The sequence below is a fragment of the Prunus mume genome, linkage group LG1, assembly GCF_029339155.1.
Source record: "Prunus mume cultivar Tortuosa linkage group LG1, ASM2933915v1, whole genome shotgun sequence".
Taxonomy (NCBI): Eukaryota; Viridiplantae; Streptophyta; class Magnoliopsida; order Rosales; family Rosaceae; genus Prunus; species Prunus mume.
The window spans coordinates 6600446-6620756 of NC_142698.1; the positions used below are offsets into that span (position 1 = coordinate 6600446).

General features: G+C 38.5%; 1 protein-coding gene and 1 non-coding gene across 12 annotated transcripts; one reads left to right on the forward strand and one right to left on the reverse strand.

Annotated features, from left to right (window-relative positions):
* Positions 1–2192: 2192 nt before the first annotated feature.
* Positions 2193–2298, forward strand: LOC148920863 (small nucleolar RNA R71). The gene has a single exon (XR_016123422.1). It is a non-coding gene; the product is annotated as a small nucleolar RNA R71 (small nucleolar RNA).
* Positions 2299–10922: 8624 nt separating this feature from the next.
* LOC103332612 (pentatricopeptide repeat-containing protein At3g18110, chloroplastic-like) lies at positions 10923–20088 on the reverse strand. Of its 11 annotated transcripts, none has more exons than XM_089043659.1 (16): positions 16339–20087; positions 16044–16244; positions 15805–15895; positions 14969–15705; positions 14768–14877; positions 14481–14547; positions 14354–14400; positions 14088–14172; positions 13912–14013; positions 13052–13795; positions 12687–12827; positions 12433–12524; positions 12182–12303; positions 11910–12069; positions 11499–11825; positions 10923–11367 (listed from the first exon to the last, which is right to left on the reverse strand). In XM_089043659.1, exons 1-4 carry the CDS (start codon positions 19992–19994, stop codon positions 15142–15144), a joined length of 4512 nt encoding a protein of 1503 aa, XP_088899785.1. In that variant the 5' UTR covers positions 19995–20087; the 3' UTR covers positions 10923–11367; positions 11499–11825; positions 11910–12069; positions 12182–12303; positions 12433–12524; positions 12687–12827; positions 13052–13795; positions 13912–14013; positions 14088–14172; positions 14354–14400; positions 14481–14547; positions 14768–14877; positions 14969–15141. The 11 variants fall into 11 exon arrangements, with proteins under 11 accessions (XP_088899785.1, XP_088899800.1, XP_088899776.1 ...); XM_089043674.1 differs by having other exon boundaries at positions 14649–14877; XM_089043650.1 differs by having other exon boundaries at positions 13094–13795; positions 14354–14547.
* Between the last annotated feature and the right edge of the window lie 223 nt (positions 20089–20311).

The following is a 20311-nucleotide window of genomic DNA, read 5'->3' on the forward strand; positions in this document are numbered from 1 at the left end:
GGTAGATGATGCCAACATCCAAGAGCATAAGAACCTCTGCTCTCACTACTTCCTTCATGTGTGGGTTAAGCCGTCTCTGAGCATCCCTGTTAGGCTTTGCATTATCTTCCATGAGGAGTCTGTGCATGCACTTGGATGGACATATGCCTTTGATGTCGGCAATGGTCCACCCTAATGCAGTCTTGTGCTCTCTAAGAACTCTCAACAACTTCTTTTGCTTCACCAAACTCAAGTTTGCAGCAACTATCACTGGTAATGTCTAGTTCTCTCCCAAGTAAGCATACTTCAGTTGTTCAAGTAGTTGCTTCAATTCCAAATCTGGTGCCCTAACAATGGAAGGGACAACAGTAGTATTAGTAGACACAAGGGTTTCAAAGGGAGGTACATACTTACTTGGATAAGGCTTAGAAGCATCAAGAGAATGCACAGCTTCATGGAGGTCTATCTCTGTAACATCACATCCAAGTTCATAATTCAGCCTTGTGAGGCTGTGGGCTACGCATGCCTCCAATGGGTCAATGCTATGTACCTGAAACACTTGCTCCACAACACTTCCTACCACATCAATCTTGAAACAATCATGGTTATCATGTGGCAATTTGATAGTGTCAGACAAAATGAATTCTATATTCTTAGCATTAATTTTCGTGCGTATAGTACCTTTTTTCACACTTATCTTTGTATCAGCAGTTATCATAAAGGGCCTACCAAGAATAATAGGTAATGAAGATGGCATAGGGGAATCTTCCATATCCAGAACAACAAAATCAACAGGCAAAATAAATTCATTTACCTGAACCAAAACATCCTCTAATATACCTCTAGGTCTTCTGATGCTCTTATCTGCCAATTGCAATATAATTGAGGTTGGTTTGAGCTCCCCCAACCTCAACTCCTCACAAACTGTATAAGGCATCAAGTTGATGCTTGCTCCTAAATCAAGCAAAGCACGTTCAAACAGACAGTCACCAACCCTGCAAGGAATTGTAAAACTACCTGGATCTTTTAGTTTAGGTGGTAACTTTCTCAATAAAACCGCACTTACCTCCTCACTCAATGCAACTTTCTCATGTTCCTGAAACTGTCTTTTGTGTGTACAACAATCCTTTAAAAACTTAACATAAGATGGAATTTTTTTAATTGCTTCAAGTAAAGGAATGTTGATTTCTACTTTTCTTAAAGTTTCAAAAATATCAAGAAGATGTTTTTCTTTCTTTTGCTTAACTAACCTTTGAGGGAAGGGTGGCAATATCACCTTCTCCTTCTCACTTACCTTTGTGGCTGGAGGTGGTTCAACATTTTCTTTTTCTTTCTCATCTGTCCCCACCTTGTTGTCAACTACCTTGCCATTTCTAAGGACTGTCACAGCCTTGAGCTGCCTCCTGGCCTCCCGGATTAGGTATGGTTTGTGATGGAAACTCTCCTTTCTTCCTCTCACTCAACTTTTTTGCCAATTGCCCTACTTGTGCCTCCAATCTCTGAATAGCTTAGCTAGTTGTTGCTTCTAGTTTCTAAATGTTCTGACTAGTTAGAGCATTTGTCTCTTGTCTGTGCACCAAGAACTGGAGTATGGCACCTTCAAGATTATTCTTCTTTTGGTCAGTATTTGGTTGTGCCACCTGTGATGAAGTATGATAATTACTTCCCTGCTGGAAGTTCTTCTGCTGCCCTTGTGTGGATTAAGCACATTTTGACTGTTGCTCCAAGAAAAATTTAGGTGGTCTTTCCATCTTGGATTATATGTGTTCGAATATGGGTTGTTCTTGGGATGATAGTTGTTTTGCCCCACATAATTAGCTTGCTCATGATCTGTAAAACAAGACATAGGACAAGTCTCAGTAGTATGATTAGAATGAGAACATATAACACATACCTCGACTTTAGCAACTTGTTGAACTTGAGAGATGTTCTGAGTTGACATTGCTTTCACTAGTATATCTAACTTCTTCTCCATTGCTACCATTTGACTCTGGACTCCACCATTTGTGCTAACTTCATATACACCTTTACTTTTTACTCCTTGTCTCCCTCTTGATGAGAATTTCTGAGAATTTTCACTTAGGGTCTCAAATAGCACAATGCCTTCATCACTACTCTTTTCCATAAGCACACCTCCACAAGCTGAATCAACAAGACTTTTGTTAGTACCATTTAAACCTTCATAAAAAGCTTATACCTTATCATCTTGAGATAGATCGTGATGTGGACACTTGAGAAGCAACTTTTGAAATGCTCCCATGCCTCAAAGAAAAGATCTCCATCCTTCTATTGGAAGGTTTGAATCTCCCTTTTAAGTTGTCTTGCCTTTTGGGCCGGGAAAAACTTCAAAATTTTAGTGGCCAATTGTTCCTAAGTAGTAATGGAACCTGCAGCCAGAGAATTCAACCACAACTTAGCATTATCTTTTAAGGAGAAAGGAAAAAGAATTAACCTGATTCCTTCTGTTGTTAAGCCTTGTATGTTCTGAGTCTTGTAGAGATCAAAGAAATCCCTAATGTGCAAGTATGGATCCTCAGAAGGTGTGCCTCTGTAGTGTGGCACCATGTTAAGCAATTGAGGTGATAAATTGAAGCTGCCTTGCACAGTTGGTTGTTAGGCAATGCATGATGGTTGATTAAGGTTTTGAGGGACAAAGGAGTCCTTCATTGGCCTTCGAACCTGCTCATCCCCCATTTCGTTCACAGATTCTAATCTTTCTCCTTCTTCAAAATCTTCTCTTTGTGTGTTAAGTTTTGCCCTCTCAGCTTGCTTACGAAGACGTCTAAGAGTTCGTTCAATCTCAGGATTGTAAACAACGACAGCTGAATTTTGGGATCGACGACCTTGCATAAACAAAATTCAACCTGTAAAAGAAAACAAAAACAAACAAAAAAAACCAATTTCAGCACAAACTAGTTACACAATCCCCGGCAACGGCACCAAAAACTTGTTGTACAAATAGCAACCTAAAAATTAAGCAACTATATGCACGTTTTAACTTGCAAGTGCACAAGATCAGACAAATAGTATAGAAAGAAAATACGAGATCATTACCACGAGGATTGGATTAATTTGTGCTTAAAATTAATCTCCTTGAACTACTAACAAATGGCACTCTGTGTAGACAAGGAGTTCAAAAGGATGATTTTATGATGGTATTGAAAACTGAAAATTTCAAAACTAAATATTGAAAACAGCGTTTGATTAAAAATAGAATTGGAATGAGGTTAAAACAATGAGAAAACTAGTTAAGGATTTGATGTTCACCGCTAATCTTCTTCCTTAAGCAACCGACATGCACAATGCTACAAAACAGATTTTAGATGCTTATGTTTGTCAACCTAAAGGCACGATATCTGCTCTTTAAGTTATTGATTTCCCTAAGCAACAAGTTAGGCATGGGTATCTACTCTAACTCTTTTCATTCTTAAAGTGTTTAGCATGGTATCTACTAAGTTGCATTTTAAGAACGCATAACACAATGGAAATCAACAAACACACAACTCCTAGAACATGGTATATATTCTAGTTCTTCATGATGATTAATTCCAAGAACTTATAACCAGTTCTTCTGTTACTCTCTCATAGGCACAAGACTCGGTCATCTAAGTTTGCCTATGTAACAAACTCAATACACAGCATGCATATGGTGATCAAGCATAACATAACGTCTGTAAAGAGTAAAATATAATATGAAATTAATCAATGAAACATCACAAAAGTAGTTTACAGCAAAGGCATATCGAAATCCTTAAAGAAACATGATTAGGGCTTCAATAAAGCCCTAACTAAAGTACTTAGTTACCCATAATTTAAATAGACAGCAAGAACATACAAAACAGAAAATAAAAAGGGGAAGAAGGTAGCTCTTTGATGGTGTGTTGGTCAGCCAGCGTGATTGGTCTACGCCTTGATGTTCCTCCTTGCTTCCTCAGCCTTTCAAACCTTGGAACCTTGTAGGATGGAGGAGAATGGAATGGTGTCGCTGCCCTCTTCTTCTCCTTGCTTTTTTTTTTTCTTTCTATTTTTTACAACTCCAAAAATTAGGTCTCCCCCCCTCGTCAGTAGCCTCCGTCTGGTGGCTTCTTTTGTATATGAGTTAACAACCCCTTAACAAAGCCCACAGCCACAGCCCACTTTGACGACTCCTACCAATTGAATTAATAACCTCCCCACCTTTGACTTGGACTCATAGTCCTTATTGAAAAAGGAATTTAAAATAAAATCATATCAGTTGGACTTTTCCGCTCCAACACAAGCCCATGTATCATCTCATGTGCATCTTCAATTCAGCCCACTATTTTCTTCAGTAAACTTGATTAAGCCCATTGAGACTTTTCCATCACAATGGCTCTAGACACTCAAAATTGCACTTCAACTTTATTTTTCATGTATTTCCAAAATTGAGCACCCATAATTCAAAACAATTAAATTTAGTGCAATTAACCAATCCAATTATACAAAATCTAAGGGAAATATTTATAAAAAAAATTATATAACTATTAACATATCAAGCACACTAAAGGTCTGAGCCAATCCAACTAACTTGGTAGTTCCTTTAATATGCAGATTGCAAAAATTGAGCACCTATAATCATGCTCCTTGTTTTTCAGTAGAAATTTGACTAAAAACACACAAAAGTCATTTTAGGAGCTCTCTATAAAGTTTGAACTCCAATCATACCCCCTAATTTAGGTGAAAAGTTACCTGACACAGGGGTGTCAGGCAAGGATTGAAATATCAACCTATACACCGATATATTTACCGATACTGGGGGGTAAGGCCATATCTTCCCCTATATCGACGATATATCCCCGATAAGTGCCATATCCCTGATATTTCCCGATACCCATAACAGAACCCAAAAAAATTTCAAAAGTTTTGAAGGCAATTGAAACCCAAAAATATCTAATCCTTACCATGAACCCTATAATTTATTAATATGAAGAATCTATGCACAGTCCACTACCCACATACCTCCAATCCATCTGAAGGGGACACGGCGATCAGTTTTGGATCTATGAGCATAGGAATTAGACCTAGTACTAACTCAAATGAATCTTATGATGGCTATGGTTATGTCATGTCTGATTATAGTGGAACTAGTTATGGAGCTCAAGATGATAAAACAGATTATGGACCTACTAGTTGGTTAATCCTAACTATCCCATATATGGGAGGACAATAAGGAGCTCAAGAGAGACCTATGTGCACCATGTTCAAACATGGCTTACAAACTGCTCGGGGTATATGACTTGGCATGACTATTGTATGAATCTAGATAGTTGTTCCTCATTGTTTGAACCTCATAAGAGCTCTTCATTTATTTAGATGGATACTTATCTAAATTGTAATCCGATATTTAAACAAACTATGGATTTATGCATTGTTTATTCATTCTAAGTAACATTTTATTTTCAAACTTTTCATTAACGTGCATTACATACCACTTATATTTCATCATATGTATATCTTATTATTAGTAAATTTTGAGTTTTATTTGTTCAATACATTCATTGATAATATACATAACATCTATGAAAGTTTTACACCAAAATTATGTGTTTCAATGCCTATATCTGTCATTTTTGTTGATTTTTTTCCAATACCTAAAACGATAACGATATATTTGCATGGCCGACATTTTAATCCTTGGTGTCAGGTCAGCATTCCAGCTCAGTATCCCGAACCACTTAAATGCTGACAGTTGTAAGTTATTTTTTAATTGCTTTTCCTCTTCCCTTCCGTTTTCCATGGCTCTCTTTCATTTTTTGTTTTGTTTCTGTCCACCCATTTTTTTCTAATCCTATGATTGTAAGGTAAGTTCCCCATTAACTTGAGAACCATTTGTGGTTAACAAATCAACTTTCTTTTGTGTATGAGTGTGCCACTGCTAGCTGTTTAAAACCCTAGCAGACTTCTAAAAAATAGGTAACTTGCGCCCCAAGTTACTGATTCTAAACAAGCAATTGCGAATTTGGGTGATGAATATCTCCCAAGTAAGTTCTTTTCTTGCTTTAGACTGGCGAGGACTTCAAAAATTTTCATAGTATAAAACTAGTAGTTTTGGCCAGAAAAACTAAAAGAGAGCAAAACTGTTTAAGCAGAATTTCTATTACAGAACTTAAAAGAGAAACACAAGTCCGAAAAAGACGACAAAACATTGGACTTCAATTTACTTTGGGTCTCGCCTCTGAACTGGGCTGGATTGGACGTGTTATGTTGGATTGAACCATCAGCACCTTCAACGATAGGTTTCACTGAAATCTATACCAATGTTTAAATTTGGCAGAGCATCAATCTATTTCAAGCCCGGAAGGCTTGTCGTGGGCGGAATTGAGGTCGCTTCAATCTAGATGGGAAGAAGTGGCTGGATTGACGATTGCCGAGCCGGAGCTGCACTATAGTGCCTCTTCTCGCTTGATCGTGACCTCTTCATAAATTTGTTGAGGTTTTTAAATTATAAAAACCCGGATTCTGCTTGACCTGGCTTGTGCCTGAACCAAATTTGTAACGTGAGAAATCTCGCTTTGTGAAACTATTTCTCTGAATTGAATTGAAGTAAGAGACTTTGAGTTCTAGCAGACCTATCTCTTATGGATCAAGGGGTTTGGTTGCTTCAGAATCTGAAGAATTTTTGAGATTGATTGATTTTGTTTTGAATTTGTCAATATGACTTTGAGAGTTTTTTGTTTTTGATTTTTGTTTTTGGCTGTCCTGTACCCTGTTCACCCCTTCTTATATTTATAAAGAATCTGAATGAGGTTTTTTAATATCTAGGGGCATAAAAAGAGATTTTCTATTTTCTTTTTCTAGTGCAGAGAAGTTATTAATCTGGCAGACAAAGAACCATCAATAGTCAGTTCTGTGATGGTCTTTTGCTTTTTCGGGTGAATAACTCTCCGCTTCCTTATCTCTGTTGAGGTCCAAAAAATTCACGGTTCAACCCAAATGAATTCATGGCTCAATGCAATGCCTTATTAAGAAAAGACCCAATTTGGAGCATGCAAAAGTTCATCATTCATGCTCGCACGAGTCATGATCCACGTGCCATGCCAAATAAATATGCAATCTGTCACGCTAAGAGTTGAAATAAGTATTGGTTCTACGAGCCCAAGCTAATTATCCCATCAAGTGTCATATCTCTCTTCAAAGCGATAAAATTCAAGCACGCCAATTGACATGCAATGCCAAGCAGTTATTTTGCACATAGCCACGCTACATGCTTAAGTGGGCCCAAGCTATGCAAATGCCTAGGGCTTGCTAAATTGGTTGTGGTATGGATGGTAACGAGCTTTCATGAGGTCCATTGATGAGCCGAGCTTTCATGAGGTCCATTCTTGAGCCCAAATATGTGGGTAAGCATAAAGAAGAATAAAAAGGGAGCCTAATACTCTAGAAAAATTAGCCCATCACCTTAATAAAATAGCCTATCACTTTAGAAAATTAGCCCATTCCCTTAATGAGTTAACCCATCACCTTAAGAAGGCCAAAGCAACCAAGGAAAATATCCGCAATCTCCAGCACTTAGCTGGAAACAAGGGCCACGATAAAAGCCAAAAATGTCCATGTATGTAAGCTACTGGGAGGCTCCAGCACATGGGTAAAACAAACCTCAAGGTAGAACATTCAAAGAACCAGAGGGTATTAGCGCGCGCAGGTTGCTAGGAGAAAAGACACCTTTCAAACTAGCGCCCTTGCCTATTTCTTTCTCCCACCAGCTCTTGCCATGAAAGAAGGAAGGAAAACAGGTAAGGTGATAGCCAAAAATAGGAGTTCGTTATTGAAGTAGCTGCGGGAAAGCCTTAGAGCTCCCAAAAATCTTGTCTTTGTGTGTTTGGACAGAGGAAGATTTCGCAAAATGGGATGAGTCAAAGGGAGAGAAGAGAAATGAAAGGGGAGACTTGGCAAAATTGGAGAGAAACCATTAGGGTTTCTTTGAAAGGAGGATCTTCCAGCGGCTATAAAAAGGGCCAACTCCTACACATCAAAAAGATAGATCCAGAGGGCAAGTTTCATCTCTCCTCCCATTTTCACTTATGGTAAATCATTCCAGAGCTTGACTGAGCTTTCGTCAAGTTACTGGAAACTACTCAACACACCCATTGTTATTCCCCCATCTCTCTCTCTTCAACGAACCCTCTTAGGATCCCTTCCCCCTTGCCTCTGTTTCTCATACGAACTCACAGCTCTCTCTCTTTTTAATGCTAAACTCATAACTGCTTTGCTTCTATGCCACAAGCTTATCATGTCAAGCTAAGAATCTATCTGTAAGACATTGTTGGTTTCATTGGTGAATGAGACCAAAGTGTTTCCTAAGGCTCAACTATCTTTTCGAAACACTCTTGGGGTCTGATCCTTGAACTCAGACTCAAGGTTTAGGGGCAATTTCATACATTTAGCTCTTTCTGACTCAGGCCCATCGAATGGGGAACGAAAAAGCCCCTACAATCTCTTGAAAATGTAACTTGCTTATCTCTTGAAAATATAATACGCTTTGGTGCAGAGCTTCTCTGCACATGGAGAGGGGATTTGATCTTCTTTTCCTGGTTTTTTAAAATGGAGAAGGTTTTTCAAAAAATTGTCTTCATTAACTCCCTATCACTTCCTCTATCTTAGTTGAGAATTTTGACTTTTTCAAAGTCAGAAAGTCACGTGGGGTTGCTTTTGAGAAAAAAAATCCTTCAACCAAAATTTTTTCTGATTTGCACTTTTGGGGTTAAGATCAGATGGTGAGAGTTTTTAGAAGTTGGGCCTTTTGATCAAAAGCTGGGTGTGTCAGATTTAATTGCCAGTAATGGTAATTAATTTTTTAGACTATGGTAATATTTGTAATCTGCCCAAAAAATGGTCTGGGCCATCTCAGCATTTTGGGTTGATTTCCAATTCCAATAGATGCAAAGCCCAATTGGTTTTTTGTTGTTATGGGCCTTCTAACAAAATGGGTTGGCATGTAGAATTTTGGCCCAAACAGTTTCTGGTATGAAGTTATGAGCATTTAATCATCCCATTTTCAATTATCTCTTTCTCCTCCGTCCTCAGGTACACCTCTGCCACTCTCCGCTAAAAGTGTCAAACAGGCCGTGCCGGGCCAGCCCATCCCATTTAAACTCGTGCTTTTAATGTTTTTGTGTCGAAAAGCCCATTTAGTAAAATCATTGATCCCAGCCCAGCCCAAAGCCTATGTCCATATTGAAACAAGCAGGGCAAGTTTGGCTCGTGCCGTGCCTGTACTCATGCTCGTGCTATACTGCCCAAGAACCAATCCATGTAATTTGAATTTTTTTCCCTTCATTTTTTTTCCACTAGATAATTCAAATTATAAACATTAAAAATATAATTAGAGGCAAAAAATGATGAACTATTTGAAAACATTAATCAATCAAACATCCAAACAAATATGAAATGGCGGAGGGCAAAAAGTGTCAAACTCTACAAAGTCCACTTCAACTTTTCATCTTTAAACAACTTATTATTTTATATGTGAAATAATGTCTTGCTTTGATTATAAGAGAAGCATATATGGTATATGTACTGATTAGATATCAAGTCCAATGTTGTTTAATTAATTTGTAGTTGATATGTTTAATTAATTAAGGACCCAAGTAATTTCCCTAAAATGAAAGACATCAAATATATATTTATGATTAAAAACATATAAATAATGACATTAGATGTCAAATTATTGCATTTTGACTTTTGAGAAAGAAAAAAATGTTAAGTGGGCCGTTCTTGGGCTCGTGCCATGCTGAAGCGTGCTCGCCAAGCCGACATGTCTGCCATGGCTGTCCATTGGACCTCATTTTTTATCGGTCTAGCCAGTGTTTTCGTGCCGCATGAAAGCCATTATATTGTGCTCGTGCCGTGCGTCTTTGGGCAGCCCATCCAAGTATTTCTGGAATTGTTATAGAATACAAATTTGATTTGTAAAAACCCAAGCTTTTTGTAACCCAAAAACAAAAACCCCAAGCTTTAAAATTAAATAAATAAATAAATAATTTCTTCTCTGTCAACACGTGTAATTCACGTAGCCCTTCCCCAAATCACAGTTCTCTCCCTCAGATTTCTTAACTTTCTTATCTCTTTTTTGGGTTCATTTTGATGGGTAATGATTAACTCTTGGGTTTGGTTTCATTTTTGTGGCTTGGTTTCTTCTCTTTTTATCAGCTCTGTAATTTGAAAAAGAGACTTAAAAATTGAGATTAAAAAGAAACGAAAAGGGTTGCGGGCTAGGGAGAACGAGAGGGAAGAGGTAAAGAGAAGTAATTAGAGGAAGGAAAAAAGAAGGGGGAGGAGGATTGCAGGCCAGGGAGAACGAAAGGGAAGAGGTAAAGAGAAGTTAATAGAAGGAAAAAAAATTGGAGGAGGTGCAAGTCAGAGAGAGCGGAAGGGAAGAGGAAAAGTAAATAAAAAATAACTTACAGCTGTCAGCATTTCTCATAGTTTAAGAAATCATAAATATTATAATTATTGGTACATCTTCATAAAAAATAATATTAAAAAATAATTAAAAATAATTAAAATTTTAAACTATGCATAAAACAAAACAACATTAAATTATAGAGAGTCACTAAGAGTCATTTCTCTATCATATTTAGGAGCTCCTAGAGATCTCTATATTTTAGGAGATGGATAGAGAGTGGTTGATAGGGAGGGCTCTAAAAGCTCCTAAATCTGAGGAGAGATAAATGACTCCTAGTCACTCCTTATAATTTAATGCTGCTTTATTTATTGAGTATTTCAAACCTTTATTTAATGCTAACTATTGTTTATTTTATTTTTTAATAAAGATGGACCAATCAAAAAAGAGTCATAGCATTTATGACTCCCTAAACTAGAAAGCATGATTGAAGTTTAAATTTTATACAGAGATCCTTATATAATTTTTATATATTTTTAGCTAAAATTTAACTAAAAAATAGAGAACATGGTTGTAGATGCTCTAAGGCCAAATGCAAAACTTGATTAAAGAAAAGAAAAGACTTACAATTTCAAAAATAAGCTTTGTCAACTGTATATAATGGACGACTTAAATTAAAAAATAAAAAATTCAATGACAAAAATCTCGTTGATGGATAGTTGCAGAGTCAAAAACATCGCAATGACTTGAACCTAGCATTACCACGATAAAGATGTGTTCATGCAGCTTTGAATTCTAAACTTCATTTTCAACTTCCGTGTAATCTGCCACAGAGAAGCTCAGCCTGCACACGACAAAATAATGATACAATCTTCCTCGGTGGCTGCGCGAAACCTTGACATGACAGTAAGACAGACGAGTTCCAACTAGTCCATCATTCATTTCGGATGGAATAATACTTGTCCGAGAGAATTGAAGATTTTGAGATTTCATTCATATTCTTGAACTTAAGGCTGCAATCTTCACCACTGCAGGATAAGAAATATAACAAAGCAGTAGAAGATTAACCAATGAGTCTAGCACTGAAGGACGAACCAACGCCAACAAGAATTTCATGCAGAACCTACATCAGGACATGGATAAAAGGCAAGGGTGAAACCTTATATGATGCAAGGATGCAATTGGACTAAGAGTGCTGTGAATCATATCTTTGTTGCGATCTACTTCTTGCTTGATAGCATCGTACCGAATTTGTACTGCTGTAATCTTTCAGAATTTCAGTTAGCACTTTCACAATAGATGAACATTGTTGATCGCCAGCAGCTAGGCAAAGGACAGCCGCACATTGAGCTATTGAATACAAAGCTTGTTTTGCAACCCCACCTGACTGGGGAGATGGTTTAGCACTTGATAGCAGAGAGTCTAGTAAGGTATCAAAACTTGTGTTTGCAGAATACACCAAGGAAGCAAAAAAGTTTTGCAATGCCTGCAATATCCAACAAAGAATGTTCTCAAACATGTACAACGTTTCTAGATCAAGACAAAACACCAGTTAGATGGATAAAATTACCAAAAGGGCTTGCCCCTGCAGCAATGAGCTCTTAATTAACATTAGGGCTTGCGGAAGAACTTTGTTTCTAATAGCCAATCCAACAACTAGGCTTGACCTGTCTGCCATCAAGGTGCAGCAGAGTTCCAGGGTGAGGGCTGTCATATGCAAGTCTGAATCACTGGAAATGTGTATTAGATAGACACTAAGGTTCACAAATTAAACCACCCTGCCACCAATCACACAAAAATTTGAAAAGAACAAAAAAATTGGTGAAGTAGCAAGAGAAAAACCTTATCAGTGTGGCAAGTTATACAATAATAACTTCATAAGCAGATGAGCCAATTTTATCTCCATAAGCAACAATTAGGGAATTCAGGGTCCACAATGTTGCCTGTCTTAGAGGCTGATTAGCCTGATTTCCACCAAGGCAAAGAATATTAGGATTAATTTCATAGGTCTTTGAGTGATTCTAACATGAATTTCATAAAAAAATTTGTAAGAAGATTATGAATTCAACAACATATTAAGTAAATTCCCATACCTTCCTTAAGAATGCAGTCAACTCTGCAATCACTTGCTCAAACATTCAAGATTGAGCTATTTTCAGTGGAGAAGCAGCAATGACAGCAAATGCTTGGATGCAAAACACTCAAGGTCTTAGAAACTTAAGACATGTACATAATAATACAGTCCCAAATGTATATCTTCAGAAAGTAGAGGCCGAAAAAAAGACATCAGCAAACAAATGGCAAAGGAACAGTCACAGTCAGTCACAAAAGTGAGCAAAAGAATTACCTTCACAGCTGTAAGTCAAGTGATCTCATTTCCCATCCGATCAACAAGTACAGGAAGGCATACTGGCAGTTCAACATTAAGGTTATCACCAAATGTTGACACAACTAGATCCATGCAAGATATAGCACATTCATTTACCTCCTGCAAAAGAATAGACATGAGCCACAATATGTGCAGACATAAACAATTAAGTACATATATAGGATGATCTTGATCTTTATTTGTCAAGCGTGATATTATGGCATTATATATTGGATGAACATAAGGTTTGAAAGCAAAACCAATCCCCTACATGGAATAACCATATCATATAAGTACAGAAAAGTTTAACAGGACCACAAGACTAAGTGTGCCCACTAATACACCTCGATATTCAGGCGAACGACATGGAAAAATTCCTTACACACCCTTAGTGCCAATCCGTGAAGTCATCCTTGCCGTCAAAGGGCTTTAACGCAGGTCCTAGATCCGCATTCATCTTCCCTTTAGACATCGTAGAACCCCTTAACCTAGGCTCCTGATACCACTTGTTAAATAACTCGCCTTCTAGATCTTGTTCTTTGATGTAACCAACGGCAATAGACTAAACTAGCAAATATTAAAACACTTAGAAACACACAAGAATTATACTGGTTCGGCAGAACTTTTGCCTACGTCCAGTTGTGATTTCTCTAGGTAGAGAAATCACCGCTCCTTTGATTAATAATAGAGATTACAGAACTTTTGCAACCCTAGAACTAATCTCAAAACTCTTGGCTGTCTCTGGCTGTTTTTCCTCTCTTTAAAATAAGCCTTGCCACACCCTATTTATAGATATAGAGTTGGCTTACATGTCCCAAGGCTGATTGGATTCCTATTCCTAAGTAGATTAGGAAATTACACTTATCCAAATCCTAATAGACTTCTAGAAATCCAAACCTGAATTGAATAAGGAAAACTGAAATTCTTTCCTAGGACAAGAATCGGTATATCTCTAATTTTCCTAAAACAATCCTAAACCAACTAGGACATATTTGACGAGCCAAAATCCTAACAGGAGAATGTGAAGCCAGCACCAATCGTGCAAATATAAGAGCTTCAATCTTTAAATTGGAGGTAAAAGACCTATCCTAGAAAAAATTACAAGAGACCACCAAAAAAAGGAAAAAAGGGGAACAAATATCAGCACCAGAAAAGACTTATCTTAGTTCAAAATACACTTACAATTTGAGACAATTTTACTTACACTTAACGCCTTTTCAATTCCTGGACTGAGTGAACCCATGTGATCAGCCAGGAAATCTGGCAAGACCACCACAAGTTCTTAAAAAACAGAAAACGCGCCAACCTGAAAATAGATAAATGTTATAGTTCATAACATTCCCATAACAGACAATCCAAAAGATACTTAAAAAATCCTACCTTTGTCTTGATAGATTTCTCATGTAGCGGCCTATTTATAGATCTGACAATCTTTGGCACTTCTTGCTTCAATAACCATTTTGGACTGCAAAACATGCCAAGAATTTAGCAAAGGCATCTAATAACTCAGAACTAGGACTTCCCTAGTTAAGAATCTAAGATTTCTAAAACCATACCCAACCGAGCAAATGCTAGATAAGAGGTAAAAGAGAAAACAAACTGCATGTACTTTAACACTCAGATAACATTACAAGTTTACAAGTTACCTCTGTTCATTTATCTCAATCTGTCCTTCTGTAACATTTTCAGTTTGCTGCAACAGTTCAATGAATGTATTAAAAAATCCATCTTCAGCAAAATAATTAATCCCGTGAAGTGAGATGATCCACTGACATTCATTCTGGTTTACATTAACATTTTCCTCCCTCTCTTCAAACCTGTCAATTAATTTTGGACAAGCCTGCGGAAAAGCAGAAAGTGTTTAATGATTTCATTGAAGGACTATTGTGAGAACTGAAGGAAATTAAAACATCACATTTCAAGTCGATGAGAGACCAGTACCAAGTAAAATACAAAATCAAAATGTTACAAATATATCGATAACACAAGAGAGCACACAAAAATATAATGAGAAGTTTCAAGAGAAATTGCAAACAATCTCAGGACTATTGTCCTCATACAGCTTTGAAAGCATCTCAGGACGGGAAACAATTAATGCCGCTAAGCATTTAGCTGCTGCTCTTCGGACTTTCCAGCTGATATCTTCATCCCCTGTATATTCAGTTGCTCACTACAACATAATAAAGGCAGCATAATTAGAAATCGTTTAGCGGACCTGTGATTCCGAGTCAAACATAACCTCACACAGCTTGAAAACATACTCATCTTCCTTCCCCTCGTGAGTTTCATCATCACAATCCTCCTCCATGCTATCAGTGAAGTTCGGGTCTTTAAAGTTAATGTGGCATGAGATCAAAAAGAAAGATTTAAACTAAGAGGTGCTGAAGTGGAAGAAGGTACAGAAACTATGCAGCCTTTCCATACTTTCACAACTCTATTTTAAAGCTTTTTGTCCTGATACAATCTGTTTGGTGTTTGACAATGTGGACTGTCTTACATATTTCCTCTTCCTAAGCTTTTTAATCCTGCTCACCCTCCTTGGATTATCATTTTCCTTCATTTTCTCTAACTTCTCTTTCCTCCCTTCAATATCAGATTGAATAACTTTCTCTCTCTTTTCATCTGATAGCAAAGCCAATCTAGCAAATTTCTTGGGCCTCACTAGGCCAAGCCTCTCGGTTATTTCCTTAAATGCAGGAACAAGACCGCGTCGTAGAAAGCATCCATCAATCAGCTGCATTGAGTTTGATTCAGGGAGAGCTGGGGCATCTTTCAACTCAAGGTCCAAACAAAATGGGGAGTCCTTTAACCACATCCTGAGGGAGTGTGCCTTCGCTACAAGAAGGCCACTTCGTGTTTTACAAGGCAGAAAAGGTGAACCCATCTCCCAAAGGCATGCCTTCAATGTACTGTTAAGTGAAACCATGTTGTACTCAGATGTCCCTGTTATCAGCACGACTGATTTTGGAGACTCTGGATAACCCTCCAATGATGCATCCTGCTATAAAACAAGAAACTGTGTTAGACTCACAAATGAAAGGGGAGCTTCAAAAGGGTAGTGATCTCAAACGAAACTGTGAAGGAGAAAGAGGGTTGCCTGCATCTGATCCAACCATAATGTAAGACCAACAAGAGCAGAACCAGCTGATAACTTTCTAAAATCAGCAGCCCAGTCTTTGTCAGCTACCCTGCATTTAAAAGATTACTGGATATAAGCAAACCGATGGAAACGAAAATTGATTGATAAGGAAAATCACTTTCTTTTCTTTAGCCTTGATAGACATAATTTCTAGTCTTCATACCAGATGGTTGACTATTGGATCTACCAACACCTACCTGAACACATCATTGTTATAGATGCCTCTCTTTACTGCTAATTGGAAAACCCATGAAGCAGTGGCTCGGAGTTCATATGCCCACAAAAGGTCCTCCAAAGCATTGACAAAGTTGAAGGCTGCATTGTCTTCCAAGGGTTCTAGTTTTTCTAGGCAACGATCTACTTCCAAAATCAGTGACTCAGGTTTTTCTGTCACAAGCCTACAAGACAAGATTTGCTTGGAGACGGATCAGAGGAGAAAAAACTGGGAAAAAGAAAAATCTGATTGTGATTCTATTGAGAACTAATAATTACCTGATTGGAAGATCAAATCCGGCATCACGCAGTGCATTTAGTAGAATAATGGCTTCACTTTTGTGCTGGGATAAACTTGCAGCCCGTATAAAGCAAGTCCATATTCTATGATCTGGCTCCAGGCCTACTTCCTTCATCTCATTGAGCTTTTGAATTCCAATGTTATAATCTCCATTCTTCAGATAAGCACCAATAACTGAACTATATGGTAACGTATCAAGATCTAAGCCAGTTACTTTCAAATTGTCAAGCACCTTTTCAGCTTCCTGAGGCTGTCCAGAGCTGCCATAAGAAACCATAAGCAAGTGCATTGTGGCAAAGTTGGGTTCTATTCCTGCCTCTTTCATCATGGTGAACAACATTTCAGCTTTGGCATGGTTTCCTGAATTTCTAAACATTTTCATCATTGTATGATAGAAGGACCGATCCAGTTTACATCCATTTGACCTTAACTCTTCAAAAAGTTCCTCAGCTTGATCCAACAGCTTCTGCTTACCAAATGCCGAAATTAAGCTTTTGTAAGTGTCCAACTTAGGTTCTAGGCCCTGCCTTCTCATTTCCTGCATCAATGATAAACCTTCTTCTGGTCGACAATCTCTGCAGTACATTATAATTAAAGTATTGTAAGTATCGTCATCAGGTTGAAGTACAGCTTCTTGAATCAGCTGGTATACTTTAACTGTCTTTTTGAAATCCTTAATTCCTGCATATAACTTAAGCATGGAATTCCATATTGAAAGATCAGGCTTGAACCCTGCCTCTTCCATCTCATAAACCATTGCTTCAACATCCTTTACTCGTTTTCCCCTGCACAATAACTTGATCATAATCCTGAAACAATCCATGTTAGGAAAATAACCTGCAGCCTTCATTCCATGGTATATCTTCTTTACCTCAAATATGTTACCTTCTCGAGCAAATGCTTCAAGCATCAAGAGAATTGAACTCTTGCTTATTTTTAAACCCATATCTTGCAACTCCTGGATTAGAACATAGAGCTCATTCAATCTCCCATCGGCAATCAGAGCTTGTAAAAGACCATTTACAGAATCAATTGTTGGGGAAGGACCATCTCTCATCATTGTGTTAAAGACCACTCTAGCTCGCTCATAGCAACCACTTGCAGCATAAGCTTGTATCAAGGCGTTCCAGACCTTCCTATCCACTGCTTTACATCTTTGTCTAAGACTTCCCACCAAACTTTCAGCTTTCTGCCACAGCTTCAATTTCCCGTAGACTTCAATAACATTAACATATATGTTGACATTGTCAAACAAAATGCCTTTCATTTCTGCCTGATCAATCAAAAGGTGGGCTGTCTCAGGGAAACCCATCTTACAATAGATGAGCACCATAATTTGGTAAAGATGCTCAGATGGTTCAACGCCATATAATCTCATGTCAGAATAAACCTGAGAAGCTTCACCAAAGAGTTCATTCTCTTCGCAGCCTTGAATCAGGATTTCATACATGGTTGAACTTCTGCTAAAAGAATGGAACCCTCTGGTATTACTATATTCCACCAAGGCAGCATCAAATCTGTGAGCCTTGCATTGTATGACAACCAATGCTTCAGTTATAAGTTGATTGGAACCGGGAGCATGTTCTCTCAAAAATTCAAGCAATTCACATGCTTCTGAGTGCCTTCCACATGAACTATATGAACTGACAATAGATAAAAGACTTTCCCTGTCCAACTCATAGCCACTGGTGATGGCTAATCTCAACATTTTAGCAGCATGGTCAAAACATTCTCCCTTAACAAGAATAGAAGAGATAACTTGTGGGTTCATACCACCAACTTTTTCCATATCTCTGATCACTCTTTCAATGACTTCCAATTTATTTTCTCTTCCAAGCACCCGCAACATAAACCCATAGAGGGCATGATCCAGCTTGAAACCGTCATGCAGCATTTCCTGATACAACGTGATAGCCTTCTTTGTCTCATTGACCTTTAGAAAGATATCCAACATAACTGAGTATGCTAGATGATCTGGTCTAATCCCAGACTTAACCATGCAATCAAATGTCTCTTGAGCCTCCACCTGTTTCCCAGCCTTGGCATACGCACACATCAAAGCACTATAAGTCCGAAGAGTGGGTTTCACTCCACTGTCCAACATCTCTGACATCACATTGGCGGCCTCTGTTATCTTATTTGCTTTTCCAAGCGAATCAATCAATACAGTGTATGTAACAGCATCAGGAGTCCGGCCTAGCATTTTCATGTCCCTGTAAAGCTGAAACGCTAGATCATGCTGGCCCTGCTTGCCATACATGTGGATAATAGTATTGTAGGTCATCTCATCTTTACCAAACCCCATTTTCATCATATCTTCACCAATATCCCTCACCTTTTCTATATCAAGTTCTCTTGCAAAAGCATACAACAAGGAATTATATGTCACTGCATCTGGGAAAAACCCTTTCGACTCCAATTCCTTAAAGAGCTGCTCAGCTTTGCTTGATTCTCCACATCTCCCATATACGGAAATCATGGCATTGTAAGTCCAAAGATCAGGCTGACAATTATGTGCTTCCATATCATTGTAAACCTTCACTGCCTCCTCCAAATTGGATTCACGCGAACAGCCACTTATAAGAGTATTATAAGTTATTATATCTGGCCTAAGACCTGATCTTCTCACCTCATTTAAAAGGTCAATAGCCAAGTTTGGTACCATGGCTCCTGACCTCAGGCGAGCATTTATCAAAGTATTGAGACTCACGAGGTCCGGTTCGCACCCTCTCTCACGCATTAAATCGAGCAATTCTTGGACCTTATTAAACCGGCCATTTCGTGCATAGACGCCCATCATGGCATTGTACACTTGGACTGTATTGCCAGTTCCGGGCTCAGCCCTCGTGAATATTTCCACGGCTAAGGCTTCCTGGTTAGCCTTTCCAAGGACTGCTAAGATAGTGGCAAGCATCCGTGCATTCGGGGAGTACCAGTGGCGTAAATTCAGCCACTCGTAGACCTCCAATGCACGCTGCCAGCTCGACTGGCCCACCCATTTCACCACAAAGCAAAAATCAGTTGGGGTCATTTGAACTTTCCTATCATCCAACACATCAGCCACAAACTCGTCGGGTTTCAGTCCCAAAATCCTATCAGTAAAAAGTTTCACTCTTTCTCTCCAATCTTTGGCTCTTTTGAGAGCCAGTTTGGTCATTTTCTTGGCCTTAGTCTTGCTGGGCCTCCCCAACACTTGTTGGGTTTCATCATTCGTATCCAAAGAACCCACAGAACCCAAATTCAGGTCTTCTTCCTCTTTCCCCTCAGAGTCGGAATCAGTGGAATCTTGCACAACATGGGTCGGGAGTGGAGGAGTGAATTGGGTGTGAGGTGAGGGATAAGTGTCAGTGAGCTTCAAATGGGGCCATCTGACTGAGGGTGAGGCTCTGCCATAGCTAAATTTCTGAGTGCTTTTCGTGCTCCTTGTGCAATCATCGCAGCCATTCGGTTGCCCAGTAGAGGAACTAGAAGTAGAAGCAGTACTAGAAGTGGAACAAGAGCAAGAAAGAGAAGCGGTTATTTTGTATACCTTAGAAAACGCAGACGAAGGTGATGATGATGATGATATCGAATCTGAATGTAATAATGGCGCGGTGGGAAGGGTCGTCGTCAGCGCCCCTGTGAATGCCGCCATGAAGACTCGCTTTTGAATTCTTTCCGTGTGCTGGTTCTTGTTTTGGTTGATGGTCGCAGGCAGCAGAGCGCAGATATTTCTTTCCGTGAGCTGGTTCGTGTTTCGTGTTTTGTTTACTTATCACGAAGTGATTGGGCTAGCTAAGTTGTAAATATTATATGTGGGCTTCAGTTTCACTACCTTTGAATTGGGCTCAAAGCCCAAGACTTCCAAATAAAGAAAAATTAGGTATTAGCAATAAGAATCTTTAATCGTAAAGATTTGATACCTATAGTATTTCTGTTCGAGTTTTGATACATAAAGATCAAATTTTGTTT